General features: G+C 41.3%; 1 protein-coding gene across 1 annotated transcript; it reads left to right on the top strand.

Annotated features, from left to right (window-relative positions):
* The first annotated feature begins 19,343 nt into the window (after positions 1 to 19,343).
* Positions 19,344 to 20,589, top strand: LOC147898363 (uncharacterized). Its single transcript, XM_087379847.1, has 4 exons — positions 19,344 to 19,641; positions 19,814 to 19,919; positions 20,118 to 20,321; positions 20,437 to 20,589. Exons 1-3 carry the CDS (start codon positions 19,555 to 19,557, stop codon positions 20,297 to 20,299), a joined length of 375 nt encoding a protein of 124 aa, XP_087235973.1. The 5' UTR covers positions 19,344 to 19,554; the 3' UTR covers positions 20,300 to 20,321; positions 20,437 to 20,589.
* Positions 20,590 to 20,891: the final 302 nt, after the last annotated feature.

The following is a 20,891-nucleotide window of genomic DNA, read 5'->3' as shown; positions in this document are numbered from 1 at the left end:
GAAATAGAACACCTCCTCAAATTCGGGATTCCAAAGCCCCCTTGTTTCTTCAGGGAGCACAGTATTGACCATGAGAGCCACTTCCATTTGGTCTTCTTCCAAATGAATGCCCTCAGCTCTTTTTCAATCAGTAGCATATGAGTCTTAAAGAAAGCGTAGACTAATAGGATGTAGAAGGAAGATGGGGCCAGTATGTGCTTCACTATAGTGCATCTACCCAGCACATTCAGAGGCACCTTCGATCAGGCCTCAATCTTGGCTTTGAATTTTGGCCACCACCACAAGAATCTGTAACAAATGGAGATCCCAACACCAATGGGGACCCCAAGGTGCCTAATTACTTGCCCTCTAGGCACCCATTGTTGCTCTCATCCAGTCGAGAGGATCTTTCCTAAACACAAACAAAGCCTTTGACTTTTCCCCATTGTATCCAAGATCCATCTACCCTCAGCAGTCCTGGTCATTCAGTGCCTCCTTCTGACGAAGCAGACTTAATCTCTCCCTTGTTTTAGAATCAGTATCCCTCAGCCTGCTAGCCCTCATCCTCCCTAGCTGATGAGCTAATCTAACTACTACTTCAACTCCTTTATCAAATGCCACGACTGGATTCTGCTCCCTTTCTCCACACATCCTCCAAGAGCTTGCAGTTTACTTCATTGAGAAGTGAGGCATTCAACTTGAAGATTTGTCGAATGGCTTGAATCACATGCACTCGTCATGGTCTGCGTCCCCCTGCTTTTCTTGAGAATTGGTTTCGAACCAACTAGAGTAGGAGAGGTAACTTAGTCACCAATGTCTGCTTCCTAAGACGAGGGTACTTCATTTTTCTCTTTGAAAAAGATGAGTACGCTTCGAGAGCCCTTCTACATAGACTCTGGGTAGTGCGCAATCAGCCTCTGTATCTAGATAAGTGGTCTCTTTCCTTCAGCCTAGATAACCCCTGTTCCACTATTCTCCCGGTCTGGGTAGAGCTTCTTGACTTGCAAGTTGCCTTTCTCGCTATGTAATCAAGCTGCTTCAATTTGTAAAAGCCTAGGAGAGGTAGTCAATGTCGAAAGAGAGACGTTCATTAACCCCAGGGGGGATCCTTAGGTGTGCGTGCAGCTAGATCTTGCTGAAGAGCTACATGAAACCATTGTAAAACTCAATCGCAGGGGTGGAGTGATCAGAGAGCAAAAGGTTATGCACAAGAACTTGCCAAACTCATGTTTTTTGTGTGGATTGTTTGCCCACACAATTAAGAACTGTCCCTTGAAGTGAAATAAGCCCAAAGGGAACACTAAATCTCCTCAGGTTTCTAAGGAAAAATGGATTCCCAAATAGCTAGAAGCTCCTGCGCATCCAAACAACCCTGCTAAACCGAAAAAGGGCAGCATCCCACTGCTCAAACCCAAGCTCACTCATGTCATTCCGATGAAAAATGCTTTCGAGGCGTTATCAGACATAGTTCCTAGAACTCAACCTCCAGCTCATTCCCAAGCTTGAATCGGGAGAGGAATGGGCCAAGGATTTTGAGGGTGAAGTCAACAAGAGTGAGGACCTTGATGAATCAGAGGAGGATCTTCCTCTTCCTCCTTAAGCAGATAAAGATATAGTGGTCAAAGGAAAACCTATGGTCACAGCACATAGTAAGAGGAGGTTATCAACAACCAAAGGTTCTCTTGCGCATGCAAGTAGCCCAAACCCTAGGGCCAAAAAGGGGCAGAAAATCCATGGTAAGTAAACCCATTTCATTCCTGTCCCTGAACATTCGTGGTCACACTGACCCCAACAGGGCAGGTATATTGGCCACTTGGTTGAGAGAAATTTCTCTTTCTCCTACCTTTTCGGCTCTACAAGAGGTCAAAACTACAGGAGACGCTCTAGTCACATGACTCAAATGTATTGATAAGAGGAGGACTTGGTATGCCACCTCCCACGAATAACGTAGAGGAGGGTGTGCTATTGGAATTTTGTCACACTATTCCCAGAGCGTCCTTGATGCTTGCCCTTTCTGACCGGCTTACTGCCAACCATAAGGCATGTGATCAGACAGAGTCTAGGAGCGGTCAACCTCGCCCTCCCAGGGCAAGCAAACCCAAGATGCTCCTCCACTAAACTAGCACAAGTCAAGGAGGGCCAACTGGATGCAGGAACCTCTCCTTCAAAACAACGTAGATCTATCATCAAGCATGTTCATAAGTCGATACTCCACCATGACATGCTGCTCCTCCATCCCGAACCAGGCCTAACTGTGCGACTCAGAGTGGTTGAAATCACCGACCACCACAAGTCTGGCATCAAACTCCAATCCACTCATTCAGTCCCAGAACTCTTCACACTCACTTGGATCTGTAGGGACATAAACCGATACAATACAGATGGGCTCCCCTTCGATGTCAAAACGAACCCCAATCGCCGAGCCAGATTAGTGGGGAAATGGATTTCGAAGCCCGTAGCTCCTTGCTACACAGAATCGCAAATCCCCAACGCCCCACCTCTTACATGCAAGAAAAACATCCCCGGGGGCACCTTCATTTTGGAAGGTGTGAATATGCGCACTTATGCGCCTCAAGGGGTGCTTGGATGGTTTCGAGTGTAATGGTATTTTTCCCCTAAGAGTCTAGACTCTAGCTTTTAATTCAAAATTAAAACACTGAATAACTGTCATACAGCGCTAGATTGATTGGTACTAGGTAGCATCAGAGTGTAGAGTGTAGACGGCCGTTGACAGGTTGGAGGCACGTTTTCGAGTGGAGCAAAACATCGCATGATGAGTGATGGAAGATGATGGTTCTTGGTTGCTTGGACACTCCGTTGTAATAATAAACACACGACGTGTTGGGTTGCAAACGAAGCCGTAGTTATGAGCTTCTTTCTGTCACCGATATGATTGCTCTTGACGGTTCACAACAAAACTCCAAGCTAGTATCTATATGTCAAGTTGTGAACTCCTTCCATCATCCTTGAAGCCTTCTCCAGTAAAATACGATCTTTCATCTGTATTTTGTACCGCATTTGATCGTTCGCAGTTCTTCCTTCAAGAGCCGGTCTAGCCACGATGCATTTGTAGAATACCATTTGGTTAAACATTATCTCGCGGCGGTCGCACGAACGAGACAGACGAGAGATCACAGAACCAGCATGGTCGTTGGTGCTTTTTGCTTTCCCATAAAGATTGGCGGCGAGTCGGCGACTGCGAGGCTCAAAGCCAACAGTGGATGCCACGGAGTCACGGACTCACGCGGTCCCCGACTGATGAGATCAGGAGTGATTTGAACTCCTGAGACTCCTCTGATGAGCTCTCTGGCACAGGAGCATGCAGGTTGCAGCGTACGTTGGCCAATGGACTCTGGACTCCTGGACTACTGGAGTCTCATCGGAAGCGCCTGTTAACAAAAGTTAAAGCTTTGATGCGACTGAACATTAAACACAAGGGGTCAGATTGAAACTTGATTGTGAAGAAGAAAGCTGGTAGATTCGGCGTATCGGCGAAGGACAATGTCGCGGCATTGCCGCCGATGCCGGCACTTTTTTATTCTGGAGTCGGGAAGATCTCGACAGAGTCAGTGGCCCTCAGACTCCAGAGAACAACAGCAGGAGCCGAAGTTCGAACGGCACTCACTGCCAAAAGGAAGGAGATGAATCGGCCGTTGTGAAAAGATTATCGGAATTTGGGTGGAGCTCTGAAGAATCGATTGATCATTGTCCAAACGTTTTCTAAGCATTCGATTGGACTCGTTAGACTCTCATTCAAGCGCCAAATTCCAAATCTTGTCGCCTTATTAAGGTCGTTGCAAGCCAATGCAAGGTAGGTACTTCATAATATTTTATAAAGCTCTCATCAATTCTGTCAACGGCGAATCCCTCGGTCCTCTCACACACATTTTACGCCAGACCTTTTTGCAGGCATCTATGATCTGGCATGCTGAATGATGGGAAGTGTGGAGTGTGGTTGCATCCACGCTTCAACAGGCACGATCGGACACACAACCCAAATTCCAATCCGATTTTTGGATGTAAATTGTAAACTCCTGTGCTTTTTCCACTGCCTGTGATGAACCATGGGAGCAAACTGCTTTTTCCACTGCCTGTGATGAATCATATCGCCAATGCCATGATACTCGTTCAACCTTGGATGTTGTCTTTTGCTCTGGAACTTCGCCCATCGCCATACTCCTTGAGTGCTTGAGACACGCCCAGGTTCATGGCACTCGCATGTCAAATCGTGACTCTACACTGCAAAAGAAACTGTTGTGGAGGTGTGAATTTCGCACGCGCCACGCCTCCACTCCCAAGCGTCCCAATCCATGACAGCTGCATTCTGACGGCACGCCTCGCTCATGAAAAGCGCGCTACTGTCCTTCCAAGTTCCCACCCCAGCCCAAGCAAGCCGTCTCTTTGCCGCCCCCATTGACGCCACGCATTTCTGGGCTGTGATCGTGATCCGCCAACCCCTATTCCACAATGTGAGGACCGGATTGAATCATCGTCTCCACCTGCCGTCTCTCAAAGATCTCCATTCTCAGCCATTGAACTTTTAGCACAAAAATATCTGTCACCGTTTCCCGCCCAGAATTGAGTTCTTCCCCCTCCTCCCCCACCCCTTCCAAATGAAGACTAAGGGGCTTAGCACATGGGAAGAAATAGGATGGGAATGGGAAAAGGTGGTCCCAAGTGGTCCCATGCATATTTCTACCCTATTCCCATCCCACCATGTGGTAACAAAAAAAGAACTAGGTATGGGTTTAGGAGGAAGAGGACACATGGCATCATTTCATGTGTTTAAGAGGTGGGGACATTGTGGGGACGACACATGTCATCCTTCCATGTTTTTGAATCCCTAAAAAAGGGAAACCCATTCTGGCTGCCAGGGTCTAGAGGCCATGGTCCAGGATGGAAAAAAAAGTGGCTACTCCCATTCTAAATCCATCCTAGACCACTTGGTGTAGGATGGGAGTAATGATGACAAAAATATTCCCATCCTAAACCCATGCTAGCCCCATCCATGTGCTAAGGCCCTAAATAGCACATTTTGATGCACCTCTTGTCTATGGACCTGTTTCCACACAACCCAAATGCACTCGAAACAACCCAAATGCATGCATCGAGTGCAAAAGCAGCACCTGATTCAGTTTATTCAAGTGACCAAATGCCTTAACTAGTCCACTTGGCTCTATTCACTAATCACGAGGCCGACCCAATAGATCGTCACTTCTAGCCCTGTTCGCTTCTGAGTAATCAATGTTTTGCCTCCTTGCTTGGCCCAAATAGCTCATGCTGTCAAGCCACCTTTCACCCACAAGACAGGCATTGCATCTAGCCCCCATGGAAACATGCCTCATATACCCCTGGTTGCTCTCACCTAACTCCTCCATGAGTTTTTTTAATTAAAAAACTCACCTGCCCATGGTCCTATTCGAGTTGCACATTGCCTACGACCTACATGCTTTGCTAGGAGTCAAACAAGGGCAATTGCTCGAGTAGTGCCCACAGCTTGAGCTATCATCATCACTGCACCTCAATTCCTCCATGAATTTGCTCATCTAAACTTCCCATCTACCTATTCCAAAGCCCCTTAATCTCGACAAATTATTCCACACAAATAGCTTGAGGAGAAACATTAATCTCGACAAATTATTCCATGCAATATAGCTTAAGGAGAAGAGAAGGAGAAAAGTAATTGAAAAGGCCTTTCCTTTTCAATTGAGATGCACTATTCCAATTAAGCTAAGGTCAAGGGATAACATCAAGTTTTCTTCCAAAAGGGAGATTTGAGCCCAAGACAATCATTACCTATTTATGAGGTCTTATCACTAGGCTACATAGAGATGTTCTCCACTTTATAAGTTAAAGGGTTCTTACCTGCATAAATAAGAGGGGAAGGAGATATATTTTATAGTCAAAGTTGAGATTGTAGGGTTTCCTTTCAAAGTGGGCTCTGCATATGCCCCCAATAGCTCTTTGGAAAGAGCCAATCTTTGGACAAATTTGAAGGATATCTTACAAGGGCCAAATTGGATGCTAGCAGGTGATAATGATGGAGAGAGGTGAAGATAGGTTGCATGGCAAAAGCAATCAAGGAATTCTTAAAGGTGATAATTCGATGGAGTCAAAAAATAGAAGAGTGTTGAGTTCAAAGCAAGCAGGTCGGACATATTTTATGCTTCAGAAACTTCTTAAAAGGGATCCATGTGTGAAAAAGGAGGTGGTTGGGATTGTGGGTCTAGTGAAAAGATTGGGAAATGGACATTCCAACTATAGTTCAAGTTGCCAAATGGTGGGATGGAGTGTTAAGATCACCTTGCATAAGATAATCATAGATGAACCTAAAGATCCTTTCCTCTCCACTTGGAGGTTAGAGGTAGAGGAGGGGATAAAATCATGAGGATTGAGGAGGCTTGAGTGGAAAGCAAACAACTTTAGCTTGAATAGGGGCATTCCACTTCAAAGAGCAAACATAGTAGAAGCTACAAATAGAATTCAGAATAGGCATGATGGTAAGATTAATTTCGAATTCTAGCATATTCTCAAGGTCTTTAAGTTTGAGCTAATTGAGATTGTACAAGTAGACCCGTGCTATGATCCCAATTTGGAAGAGCAATGTAGGGAAGTCCTTCAAGTGGTGAATGCCATTATCTCGATTGCTTAAAGAGATGTAGTCTCTAGGAACAATCATCGATGGTGGAGTTATATAGAGCATTTTGGCAAGTACTTAAGGAGGATATATTTAGTATGATTTACTCATGCATGGTCAATGTGGTCCATCTCAAAAGAGGTTAATGTAAGTTTGATCAAGCTCTTTCCCAAGAGGCACAAGAGGCATACAATAGGGGAGTAGAGATGTTGAATATTTTCTATAAGATCATAGCTAAAGCAATGGCCTTAAAATAAGGGAAGCACCCATGTCAACGATGGCTATTAAACAAATTAATCTGTTAAAGGCAACTTTGGAAACACTCTTAATGCCTACACAGTATTAGACTATACAACAAACACAAATGTGTGTTATTTGGGCTTGATCTAACAAAGCATACGTTAGATTATGTGACTTAACAAGAGAGTGGTGGGGAGATACATTCTTACAATATCAATTTGATGGGCGTATCCTCTTGCTGTATTGTTATTTGCACTCGTTACAATCCCCTTGATGACATTTATTAAGGATGGGGTCTCCAAACCTATGTTGGAGGCATGTACACTTCCCTCTAGTAAGCAACTTGTAATGTAGTCCTTTACAGAAGTTATAGCTACAATCTCAATGGGAAATAAAAGTAAATGGAGACAATTTGTTAATTATTCAAAAGTTATATGGAGCCTTAGGTTCTTTCTATAATTTAAAGAAAAGTTATTCAAAAGTTCTATGTCGTCTTAAGATCTTGCTTTAATTATTCCAAAGTTTGTGCAGTCTTTGGCTCTCACTATAGTTTGATGATTCAAATGTGTATGCAATCTTTGGTTCTCACTATAGTTTGATTATTCAAAAGTGTATGTCTGATAGGGATTTGGCAAATTGGGCGAAGGATATGCCAATGAAATGGTTGGTGGATAGGGGGTGGTCTTCCAGTATCTAGGTGCCCCTTTGGCAGGGGGCATTACAATCAGACAAATATTTGAATGGTTCTACAAAAACTAAGGACTGGGTAGTAACCATGGCAAGGTATGGCTTTGGGATGGAATACCTAGATTTTAGTTTTGCAACATATCCTCTAGTCATACTACTTTGATATAGAATTTTCACTCAACCTAGTGGTGGATGGAGGGGGAAGGATGTATGGGAAAAAATGTTGGGAAGGAGTAAGCTATGCTCAATGGCATCAGAGGCACTACATATCTGTAGTTATGAATTTGTGAATAAGTATTGTGGATCTGTTTTGAAAATGTTTAATAAGGCTTCATGGGTGAGAATGTTAAGTGGTTCGTTGGACCTAGTGTTGGTATAGGTGTAGTGTATGAAAGAAATTCTCTTGTATGATAAAATGATGTGTTTCTTCTACTTAAAAATTAGGGGATATGTGTTGGTTTCTAATGTAGTAGCTACATGAGTGAGGGGATTCTTTCATAGTCATAGACTTGGCTTGGGATAGAGAAATGCAATGGAAAGGAATAAGGTGCTAGGAGGACATGTGAGATCACAACAAGGCCGAATGGTCAATTTAGTATATAAAGGAGAGCTTGAAGTTGAATAGTACGGAGGCTAAAAGCAATAGCCGGAAGGTTACAATGGTTTCATAGCTTTTGAGATAGTTAATAAGGTTGGCCCATGAACTCTATTGCCCATAATGAATGGAGAGTTAAGTAGTGGAATTTGGGCGAAGGAATGGCACTATCTAAGATATCGGCATATATGCTAGGCAACACTTTTCTTTTTCGTAGAAATGAATAATAAATGTAGTATTAAGAGGGCATTACCAATTAAAATTAGGATTGTCCATGGGTCATCACCCTTGACCCTATTAGCACAAATTCATCTTATCATATGCAATTTGCATTAATTTCATATAAAGTTAAAACCATGGATCATGCTTCATCATGCATAATGACTTCATTCATAAGCCCTTGCTTAACCAAGCAATACACATCAACTACATGTGACAATGCACATGATAATGTAATACATGTGACGATGCACATGGATCACACATCATCACATCATGACAAGTTCTCCCATAATAGTTCGTGCTCTAGTGGTAAACGAGGATGCAGTACCTCATAGCAAGACTTTGCCTTGCTATGCATGCCTCTTATTAGCAGCCATGTGCTATAAGAACTCACTAAGTGAGAGCTTGATACATAACTTGGCAAACATTCACACTACGCACTTGTCACAAGTACAAGTTCTTGAAAAGGGTTCCTCATATTATGGACATGGGGGTAGGTTCCCTCATGGTAAGTCTCCCTCTTGTGTGTCTCATGTCATGGCATAGTTGCCTATGCAAAGGGGTTTTTCTCCCGAGATGAATAACACACATGCCAAAAAAAACAAATCGTTCAAAGCCCATGCATGTGTGGGACTTCACGATGAAACTATACATGTTTTATCGTTCCTTCCAATCATCATCATAATTAACCAACGGTAAGTCTCCCTCTTGTATGTCTCATGTCATGGCATAGTTGCCTATGCAAAGGGGTTTTTCTTCCCATAAGAATAACACACATGCCAAAAAAAACAAATCGTTCAAAGCCCATGCATGTGTGGGACTTCACAATGAAACTATACATGTTTTATTGTTCCTTCCAATCATCATCATAATTAACCATGTTCACAAACATTGTTGTCATGTAGTGCCCATCATGGCATGTCAAAAGCTTCATCATCATGTGGTTTCCATCATGGCACTTTATTACAACATTCTTCATTGGAAATTACCATTCTCATATAGATGTCCATTACGACACCTATTAGTTGCATCCAATCTATCAGACATTGCCATACCAACACCAACTCAAGGGATTGTCGGTGATTAGTGTTCTGTTTGCTAATACTCATATTGTGCTAATCCTAATCCATGATCAATATTTACCCCATGAATCCCATGTAAGTGGTAACATTAACCCTTATTGGGGTTTATGTGCAAATATAGTAACCATGTATGTAACGAGAGGTCCCAATTGATGAAAGGATAGATGTGAAGTAATATGGAGCAGTGTCAATTTGGTAAATTAAAACCATTTCTCTAGAATGTACTTTTGCAGTGTCTCCCAATGAGAGATTTGTTGGGAATATGCATGAATATTGAGGTCTATGCCTGAGGAAGGAAGATATACCCCACCTATTTTGGAAGTGTGAGGTGGTAAGAATGGCTTAATAAAAGATGCTAAAAAAGCAATCAGGCTAGCGGGCATCATGCATGGAGTCCATACATAATTTGAGAAGGAATTCTAGGGTCTGGTCAAGGTGATAGAGGGGCTCTCATCTAATCTCACTTTGATTTTTCCTTATATGAGGGCCTTGTGTCCTTAATGCAATTTGGTTAAATTGTAATCTTAAATTTTTTAGTGATGAATTTGATGGTGGCCTTTATCTTGAATGAATGTTAGCCATTGCTTAAGTTTTACCTAAGGGACACTATGAAGATGGTGAGTGGTAAGTATGGAGATGTAATTTATAGTTTATCTTTTTCCCTATTCATGACTGTGACCTTTATCGAGAAGTAATGTTAGCTTGTTGCTTAAGGTTTACCTAAGGGAGGCTAGGAGGATAGTGAATGATAAGCATGGAGATGTAGATTATTATTAATTCATAGCTCATTTGTTTCACTCTAAGTTGGTTTTCCTTGAGTTTCTTGCAACTAATGTAGGTAGGCAATGTTGCCCTCAAAGGCAATTGTTCTTAACTAGCTTGCCATTGTAGGTTGCAAGCGATGTGCCCACTTTTTATTGTGGTTGCATTTTTATAAATTTAGCCTTTCTCTAGAGCTAAGCACCCTCAAAGAGAATTTTTGTAGAGGTGTTGCCCCAAGGAAACCATTCTCATATAGCCCATCCAACATAAGAATGCCATCCCGATTTTTTAACAATCAAAATATTGGAAAATGAGATGCCTCATGATGATTACTTGGGATGTGCAAATTACATTGGAGATGCTATTTCCCCACCCAAGAGTTCCAAACCTCGAGATTCTATAGTGGCAAACCATTGTTAAAGTAACCAAGTAAAAAGAAAAGTTATGAATACTAGGCTTCATCTTCTAAAGCCTATAGGGTTCAAGACTTAATAACATGTTCTTCAAATGCTTTTTCCACTTAGTTTCCAAGCATTGTGATTTTGAGTTGCTTTTGGGGCTTTTTAGAGCAATTTAATTTGGTTAAAAAGAGAAGGAAAAAGCTACTCTACTTATTTAAATATAAACATGAAAATGCTCAAAAATAGATCACATTTTATGATCAAACAAGCTTTTAAGAATCTAACTCTTTCAAGGACAAAATGAAAGGATAGGACCAATGCTTTATAGGATCTAATGCCACATGGCATGTGCTTCAAAAATTCATTCTTTCATGCAAGGGTCCACATTCACAAGTCCTAAGTCCTTGCTACCCAACCACATGCTCTATAGCTAACACCCTAAAAGGTTGTTTCCAAGGAAGATGCTCACGTACAAGCCCACACCAATGCTCACAAGGCCTTGAAGGTCTCAATATATCCAAGGCCAAATCAATCCTGAGAGGGACTTGGACTTCGATATATCCAAGCACTCACAAATGCTCAAAGGGCCTTAGACCCCTTAATACCCACTCCAATGCTATATTTTTATATGGATCTAACAAGTTTACATGTTATCATGTGCCTAGGGCCTATGTATGCATCATTATAATGTTGCACACATTTGGAACCATAGGATCCCAAAATTTCACACGAGGGGTTAAGACACATCTCCAAAATCCCCCCAATAGCCCAAAATAGCAAACAATCAGCATATATAAGGCTAGGCACCAAACACAAACTCACCACCCACATGGGGCAATCCAGCCAGAACAATCATCAAATTAGTTGCCAAGTATAGGGGGTTCTAGAAGTTTACCACCTCTCATGGGGGTGTCAAATCCCTCAATTTCACATGATGTTCTTCCCATAAGAAGATCATACACATAAAAGATGATGACCACAATGCTTTGTCTAGTTCTAAGAATATAAATAGATGAATCTATTAAAGATGTCTCAAAACCAAGTTGATGTTAAAAATCCAACAAACCCAAGCTCTTTCCTATGACAACAAAACTTTTTGATTGATCTATATAAATTTTTTATCAATGTACCCACTCAAGAAGGAACTCTTCACATCCATTGCTGGATTGTCATATTGTAGTGTGTAAACATGGCAACCACTATCTTGATTGAAGTCATTTTTGCTGTGGGAGAAAACATCTAATCATAATTTGTCACATATTTGTAAGCATCATTTTTTGCTATGAGTCTTGGTTGGTACTTACCATATGTACTTGTCATAATCTATCACATACTCATGTGCATAGCCTTTTGCTACTAGCCTTGCTTGGTACTTACAATACTACCCTTGCTTTGTACTTGCCTATAAGCTCACTAATATCTTATGCTATTCATGGATTTTGTTCAACCTCTTTCTGATTGGTTGGTTCATCAATCTCCACCACCTTTCCCATATACATAAAGTTGGTGATATATGCTTATCTATCATGTACTTCATCTTCCTTGTTGACCTTTAGAGCTATTCTAGTATAATCTGTATAAGCCTCAACTATGCGCATATCTAGTTTCCTTCTACTAAACTACAAGGTAAACTTTGGAAAAAAATAATTCTCAGAAAGTTTGAGAATGGCCCATGTATGTATAATTATAGGATTAGTGCTAAAATGATATTGTCGCATTTAGCAACCCTATAAATTTTGATGCATTCATAGAAAAGATGACATTCACTTCATTAGAAATTGTAAAATATATAAATACAAAATTTGTGAAAAAATAAATGCATTACTAGCATCAAATAAACCTAATTGTATTGTTGTGCTCGAAAGGAAATTCACTTTAAAGATGCTACTATTGTGATAAAAAACATAATTAAAATAAAATAATAAATATACACAAATTTCATCAAACTTTGTTTTCAATTCGAAACCCAAAAAACATAAAGTGAATGCTAGCATCCAATGTTTGCATGGTAATCAAGTACTATATTGGATGCTAGCATCGTTCATAAATTGGATGCACAACCCATGTAGTAGATGCTAGCATCCCATTTCAAGTTTGTAAATGGTACATAGCCCATATAATGGATGTTAGCATCCACACATTGACATATTTCAAATGCCAGCTTTGATATATTGATTAAGCCCCATGCACACGCACATATATTTCAAATGTTAGCTTTTGATATAAGGATCAAGTACTATATTGGATTCTAGCATCCCACACTTTGACATATTTCAAATGCTAGTTTTTTATATATAGTTGATGCTAGAGTATGGCATATAGGTCACCTACATGCATATGATATGTTAGCATCTACTACATGGGATGCAAGTGGGCACATAACATATATAAGGAGAATGCTAACATATGTTGCTATATGAGTTGTGATATGATGTGGGCTGGAATTTTAAAAAATATTACATTGCAAAGGGGGAAAAAGGTGAAGAAGAAGAAGATGACGATGACAATTGCAAAGAAAAGGAAGAAGAAACAAGAGCATACATAGAATCAAATCTAGAGTTGTGGCATGAGTAATTGTTTATGTCCCATTGTCCATTTCCTGTCTCCTTGAGTTTTCTTTATGTGATGTAAGAGTTGAGGACTAGGAAAGACATTTGAGAGATGATTGTAGAATATATAAGTTTGAACATGACTTTCGAGCTTTTTGTGTTCTAGAAAAGCTTATGACTTTTTCTAGTTATTTTCTCACTCTTTCTTTAACATTTTCATTCTTTTTTCTTTTCCACTATCATATGATTCACTCCATGGATGCCAATATCCCTCTAATATCTGCAAAGTGTCTTGTTGGCCAAGCATTATCTTGTAATAATTTATAGCTATTTTCAATAAGCCACAATGAAAATCCGTACTCTTATTAGTGATACTATTTTAGCTAGCAAGTTTAGAGTATCATTTGCACTTCATCTCTACAAATTGAAGATTCGAATGTGATAATGCCTCTTAAATTTTCAAGTAAGTTACTGAATGGAATTCAAAATTTTAACTAATGATGTTAAAATTTGAGTTCCTTATATTTGCTTTCAAACCCAAACTATTCCACAAAATGAAATGAAATGAAATAAAAGTCAATGAAATGGACTATGTTGGTCTTTGTGGTCCACGGTCACTACCTTGCTCCATGTTAGAGAAGGGATTCAAGAGGACAAAGGTGAGGAATGAAGAGAGGAATGTTTCTTATTAAGGTAAGGGGAGGGAGGGAGGGGATGGCTTGTAAACAACAATTTAGGTTTGCATGGCCTTAAACTTGATTTCTTGCATTGAAAAAAATTTACTCTCACCAAGAGTGACTGGAATAAAATAATTCATGTTTACCTAATCATTAATGCAATCTATACTTTGTCGTAAAAGATGTGCTTGTTCTTATTGTTATCACATTGTCATGTCTTCCACTAACATGGAAATGTCTTTGGGGATCTCCACCACTTCAACTTAAGGTCTTGGGAGATCTCCACTAATAGTGAAGAGTATTTGGAGATCTCCATTGCTCAAATTTACCTCCTCCAAGATTCAAGAGTTCCTTTGACAACTATATCAAAGCATCAATCACAAAGCTTGACTTTGGCTATAAGGAAAAGTTGGAGTTGAAAAGCAACCATTGTTATATTCTACTGATGAAGTTTATAAGAGGTTTCTCTGATGCATAATGATGATGAGATAGATGATTGAATGCCCTTGATTCAACTATTATGTGTCAAAAAACTTTCAAGTTGGATCTTTGCATTGGCAATAAAAGGCTTGCTCAACTGCAAGTGCGACTGGGAAGAAAGCCCAAGACAATCATGAGTAGCTGAAAACACGGGTTTAATTGGAAATCTATGTTGTGAATGGAAGAGGGCTTCTTCATCAGACATGGGAAGTCACATGCCAAATAATGTCTGGAATCCTTTACTTTAGAATTTCACCAAGAGAGAAATGTATGGTCTCTACAAATACCTAAGAATAAACACAAAGGAGGAATTTGGTATGTATGTTCACTTCACTAGAGTTTGGGAAAAAAATCAATGATGTGAAGATTCCGAAGGAATGTCACTTTGGTGCATATGCTTGGTGTAGGTGCAATGTGTGTAGATTGCTCTATGTGATAATGCCATGGGACAAAAAAGAGGCACTACTATGCTTGTAATTTGAAAATTTATTTTGTTTTGTGCTTCACATTTGTTAATAGCTATTGTGATTTCATTCATAGACATGATTGTGAAAGATTTGCAACGTTATTTAAGAGAACCAAGCTACAAGCACATTAGAACTATCATTGATGACATGGATTAAAAGAAAACAAATCATTCGCACTTGAAACATGTGCACAAATATGTAAGAAGCAAAATTCAATGTGGATTTTAGAAGATATATTTATGGGGAGAAAAAGGATGATAGTTGCATCAAGAAGTTGAATGCTTGAGCTTTCAACATTGGTTTTGACTGAAGAAGGATATGGAGAAGAGAACAAAGATATGGGGGAATCATATTTTACCACCTCTATTTGGTCTCCTAAATGACATATTGTAGTTCCTTAAATCCATATTTGAAAATTTGAATTGATTCCTCTTAAGAGTGCATATGATGTGGAACAAAGATAAAAACAATATAGAGAAGTGAATCCTTCCAAATCATTTGAGTGCAATTTGTAGGATCATCCAACATGTGCCACAATACTTTCGGTAATTTTCTCAAAATGTTTATGATGATAATGGCGCGTTGCATCTACCAATCAACCCATTTAGAAAAATGTATCTTAGAGATTGAAGGTCAAAGAAACGATGAGAGTGGATGGAGGAGATGTGGAGCTGCTCACTCCAAGTTTTGAAGCTTGGAACATGGTGGCAACGTTGGCTTGGAGTGACCCTAAGGGTTTGCAACTTTACGTTTTTGGATTTCTATAGTTGTTGAGGTGATCATGGAGTTGTCACAGACACACAAGCCATTGGTATGTTAGAAGATCCTCAAATTCATTCATAGGTTGTCATAATCCTAAAATGATAGCAATAAGGAGGGATGAGGTATAAGAAATATAACAAAACAAACAATACACTATGGCTAGACAATTTGATTTTATCACATGTTGATATTCAATAGATCAATCAAGCAAAGACCTAGAAAGAATTGTTTGAAGGAAGAAAAATCCAAATTTTAGATTAAAATTCCATTTAGACAAAGCCTAATGCTTTTGGAGAAAAGGAGTGTATTATGTATGTTTACGTATACACTAGCACAGCTCATGCCTAATGTAATTTGGTTTTATAATGCCAACACAAATGGGTATGGTCATATATATATATACACAAAGATGACCACACAAGTCACCCAAGTGATTGGTTACTTTGTTTATCTATGTGCACACCAAGTGCCACCAACTAGCTGACTCATTGAGCCAACTAGCTAGCTAGCCAAGTGCATGCCAATTACTATCCACTCAAGTAGCTATAGGCTTTCATCCAACTAGTTGATGCCAATTAGTCAAAATGGCATAGTCCTCTTAGTAGTCTCTTAGCAACCCATGATGTTTTGTGAGTGTTAATGTCTATTATTGAAAGATGTTTTCCCTTCTTTTAGGTTAAAATAGGCTCGGATCTACCTTTTTTTTTGAGGTTTTGTGAATATAATATATTGGATATGAGTAACTTTTATGAGACATAACTTATCCATTATTTGGAAATACACATGCTAATACAATCGTAATATCAAGCATTTACCTCCTTGAACTTTTATTATAAAATAATTGCATACACCATGTTGATAGTGTGCCATGATGCATTGTATGGGACATTTCCATTCGTTTAGAAACATCAAAAAAGTAATTTTACACATATATGCAACTAAGTAGTATTGAAAAGTTCACTACTAATTGCTAAATTTTTGTAAGTCTCTTCTTCCATGCAGCTCCACGCTAAGCTTAGCCCATGCTCTCCCACACCGCTAGGCACCTACTGATAAGTCCACAAACCATTGCCCTCTAGTTGGGATTCTGCCCTGGGAGATAGCTCCTCGATTGACTTCCAATCTGCTCTGCCATGGTTCCACATATCCTTCCACCCTGGAATTCCTGTGAAGGTTCCTTGCCCTGACTACATCATGAAGACCAAATGCCTCGCCCTGCCTACTATCAAGGGTGCGGCTCCACCATATGGACTTCAACAAATTCCCATTGCCTTGAGACCCTTCCTACCCTTCCACGTGAGGAGGGAATACATTCTTTCTAGACCAAACTGGCCGCCAAGATCTTGTAAGGGAATTGAGACATGAGTCTCTCATACCACCCTAACCCTGCCCATTGACCATACCCTTCGACCTACCTGCAGCTTTGGAGCTCCCAGGGTATGTAGCCAGTGGGTCTTCCTAAAGCTCTACGCATTCCATCCCAGACTGACCTTAAACCTCCGGCGTATTCCATTCCAACTTTGCTAGAAGTGCCCGACCGATCAGGTTCGCTATTGGCTCGCAACGGTGTTGGGGGAGTGTGCCAAACTGCCTTCTACATTGGCAGCTAGCTGGCCATACTACCTGAGGGCAATGGTAATCCTACGGGTCTGGGAAATTAGGAATGGGATGGTCTTCAAACACAAAGTCCAAGTAGGGTTTAGGATCAAGGCTATTCTAGCTATTGTAAAAATGTATTTGCAATATTTTGAAAAGCTTCTCGACCTTTCGGACCCTGTCATCAGCCACGCCATCCTGTCAGTGGAGGCGACGTTCGAGGGTATGGTTGTGTGCAGCATAGGCCCTGAGTTTATGCCCCTAGTTTGGCCAATTTTTGTTATTGGTCTATTTTTTTAAAGGGTTGACCACACCTTCTTAATGAAACCTGGCAATTTTAAAAAAAAAACTACTTACAAACTCAAGGGGAAAACTGCTAGACATCGTTCATTATGCTTACAAGCTGTACAATGTAGCACTCTAATTACACAAATAGTTAGCTAACTATAATAAACTACCTCTCTCCGAGAACACAATAGCTAGATTGGTGCTTAAAGGAAGAGTGATAAATCTAAAGCAGGAGAAAATAATCTTAAAGGAAGAGTAGTAGAAATTTAAAGTAGGGGATAATAATCTACTTGATTGAAGGAAAATAAGAATATGCTTGCTCACTACACGAAGGATATTCTAAAGAATGGAGTTATAACTAGCTAGGGGTGTTGGAAAAGAATGATAGACCGACCATCATGTTGTATCTAAATGCAAGACTTAAATGAAATATGGTCAAAAGTCAATAAGGCACCCTTTTTCGCCCTTGTAAGATAGTGGCGTCTATTTTGCAAAGTAATGGCTCAATGCTTACTTTTTGTCATGTCAGCATTGGTGCATCTTCTTGAGTTACTAAAAAATGTGTGATAATTGGGAATCAGAAGAATTGGGTTGATAATAGTACATATGCAACTTCCATTCCTAGGCTAGTTGTAACAAGTGAAAGCGCTCTCAAATAGATCCCATTTTTGCCCACTCCTCTACCTTGAAGTAAATACTACAATAAACCCATTGATGTACTACATAGATCCAATGAAGGATTGAATTCCAAATGAATACGTAGGTTTCTTCCAACAACTAAAAGCATTACATAAATCCATTGAAGGATTGAAGAATAAAGTGTGTAATAGTACATGTGCAACTCATGCTCCTTAGTTTTATATGGCAAGTGGATGGGAGCATGAAAATGACAAGGGAGGCCCGACGAGGTCGAGCAGTCCAAAGGTAGAAGGCCATAAGGTGGCGAAGAAAGCGAGAGCCAAAGATTTAAGAAGGGAGAACATGAACCAAAGGGACCATACAAAAAGAGGCACGAGGGGGAGCACTAGAAAGCTAAAGGAAAGGAGGACATGATGAACATACGCAGGTAGAGAAAGCCAAAGCCAAGGACATGAACCAAACTTCAAAGGGACCATACACAAAAAAGGGGCAAATATAAGTGCATAGCGTGTTTAGCTCTCGACAATCCTCAACCTTTCCAAGAATCGCAATCCTTCGAGGGCAAGTAAGAGGGTTTTCCCGAGCTGGCAAATATTTGCGCATCCTAGCAATCAGGTGGCATCGCTTGGGGAATGTCCCCACGAACACCATGCTGTGATGGAGCATGCGATGGAATCGGATACTGCAACAATTTCCTTGGACTCTAGCGGCGCTGGCATACGTAGTGAAAATGACTGCTGAGTCCCGCGCCTACTTAGCTAGTCGAAAATAGCATTTAATGGAGCCTCAAGTCGTTGCAGAACTAGCTAAGTATAAGCAAAAAGTGCAAGACTTAGGTAGTAGAAACTTGACTAGCCAATCAGGTGCCGTCACTTAATGCAGGCTCTTGGCTGGCAAGTTTGTGTGGGACTCTACAGCGACGCTGGATTGAGGCACGAGCTAATTTTTGGAGATGACCCGGTAATGCTTGGGTGGAGAGGGATTTTTCCGGTTTCGAAAGGGGCATAGGGGGTGCTGACCCTACATTTTTGGGGCAAAGATGGGAACCTATCAAGCCGAAGCAATTTCGGTGAGGGTTAAGCTGGGCGGCCACGTGGAGGGAGAGGGTGCGGCACGCCATCGCCACGTGGGAGGGGACAGAGGGGCGTGCTGGCCAACGTGGACGGCACAAACGCTGACCTATTATCGAAAGGAAATCTGGAGATGATGACGTGGAGAGCTCGTGGGTGTTAGGCATCGTCATCGTCTCTTCTTCTTCTTTTGCTTCACACTTTCTGTTCACCAGCTCCATCGCCATAGCCATCTCTCCGAGCTCACCTCACCATGCACCATAGCTGTATCTCCTCTCCCATTTCCTTCGGCCCCTCTTGAAAGCTCTTTTTCTTGTTTTCCTTACTTTGCTTCCTGCGCCAGGCGCTCTCTCAAATCTTCATCTTCATATCCACCCTCCATAGCCTTCCTTCTCCTCCTCCTCTCCCCGAAACGGCAGCCATGAGAGCTCCCTCCCCCACGCTTCAGGCCCCTCCCTCCTCCTCCCCGCCCGCCGCCGCCGCCATCTCGCACTCCTACATCCAACTGGTAAGACGTCTCTTCTCGCGTCTGTTTGCGCGCGCCTTCCCTGTCCTCTCTATTCGTTTCTTCCCAAAGCTCGCTTGCTCTGCTTTGTGATTGAGAAGAGTTGCTAGCGTACCAGTTGGCCCTTTTGCAAATTCTGGTTGGTAACTGGAACTTACTGAATGCAATGTTGCAGGTGCAGCATCTGATTGAGCAGTGCCTTCTCTTCTACATGGACAGAGACGAATGCGTTAAAGCACTCGCGAAATATGCTCATGTGAAACCTGTGGTTACGGTAACAGGTGCGTTGATCACGGGCTCTTTCTTGCTGCCCGGAAAATCATCGTTAAGCTTCGCTTCCTTGCTGGTGCAAATTAAGAGCCATTCTAGGAGCACTTGCATGATCCGTGACCATTTCCTGTTTCGGAAAGCTTCAAGGCTTTTCTGTACTGTGGAAGCTGAGCATTGAGTAATGACCAAGCAAGGCTGTGGTTGTGCAGTGTGGAACGAGTTGGAGAAAGCGAACAGAGAATTCTTTTTGGCGTATCGCAAGCGCAGGGCGGACCGTGAAAGCGGAGCGGTGAACAGAGTGTGCAATGAAAATATCGCGAGACTGCGGGGACAGAAGCTTGGGGAGGACGCAAAGACGAGGCACAAAACATCTTACAGAACCAGTGCGTAATTCACGTCTAATCAAAGGGCCCGTAAGTTAACTAACACAAGACTCTCTTCACTGTTTGCTTATTGTAAACTAAATTCACGTTTGATTAAGCTTAATGAGTAGACTCTCTCTCTCTCTCTGCATGTGTTGTTCTGCAGGTCGGACATTTGTCTTTTGGAACAACCAACAAAGTGATAGTACAAATATTTCGTAATTGACATAGCGTGTGATCATTACAACAATATTTTTACTTGGCGGCCAAGCTTCCTTGTTGTAGCCCAACTATCTTCTACACCCATAATTTATGACTCCTCTCCATTTTGTACAGCTACAGTACTACTATCACCGCCCCCCCCCCCTCTCTCTCTCTCTCTCTCTCTCTCTCATGTGAGGCATGTGTGTACCATGCCATTTTGTACAGCTACAATACTGCTTTCACCCATGTGGTGCCCCTCCCTCCCCCCCTCTCTCTCTCTCTCTCTCTCACACACACACATACACACACGCACACCCCCCCAAAAAAAAACATGCACCTCCCATGTGCATCTCTCTCTCTCTCTCTCTCTCTCTCTCTCTCTCCCCCCCCCCCCCACCCCAAGGGCCATCATGAGTT

Source organism: Dipteris shenzhenensis, chromosome 9 (genome assembly GCF_047967505.1).
Source record: "Dipteris shenzhenensis isolate YYH24624 ecotype China chromosome 9, Dip_SZ_1.0, whole genome shotgun sequence".
NCBI classification, from domain to species: Eukaryota; Viridiplantae; Streptophyta; class Polypodiopsida; order Gleicheniales; family Dipteridaceae; genus Dipteris; species Dipteris shenzhenensis.
Note: the sequence above shows the minus strand (reverse complement) of the source record. Positions and strands in the feature narration are given on the sequence as shown.

Bases quoted from the DNA above. Each gene is read 5' to 3' on its own strand.
- LOC147898363 (XM_087379847.1), top strand. From the start codon at position 19,555: ATGAGAGCTCCCTCCCCCACGCTTCAGGCCCCTCCCTCCTCCTCCCCG. The intron at 19,642-19,813 runs GTAAGACGTCTC...GCAATGTTGCAG, and splicing joins CGCACTCCTACATCCAACTG to GTGCAGCATCTGATTGAGCA. The intron at 19,920-20,117 runs GTGCGTTGATCA...GTGGTTGTGCAG, and splicing joins ACCTGTGGTTACGGTAACAG to TGTGGAACGAGTTGGAGAAA.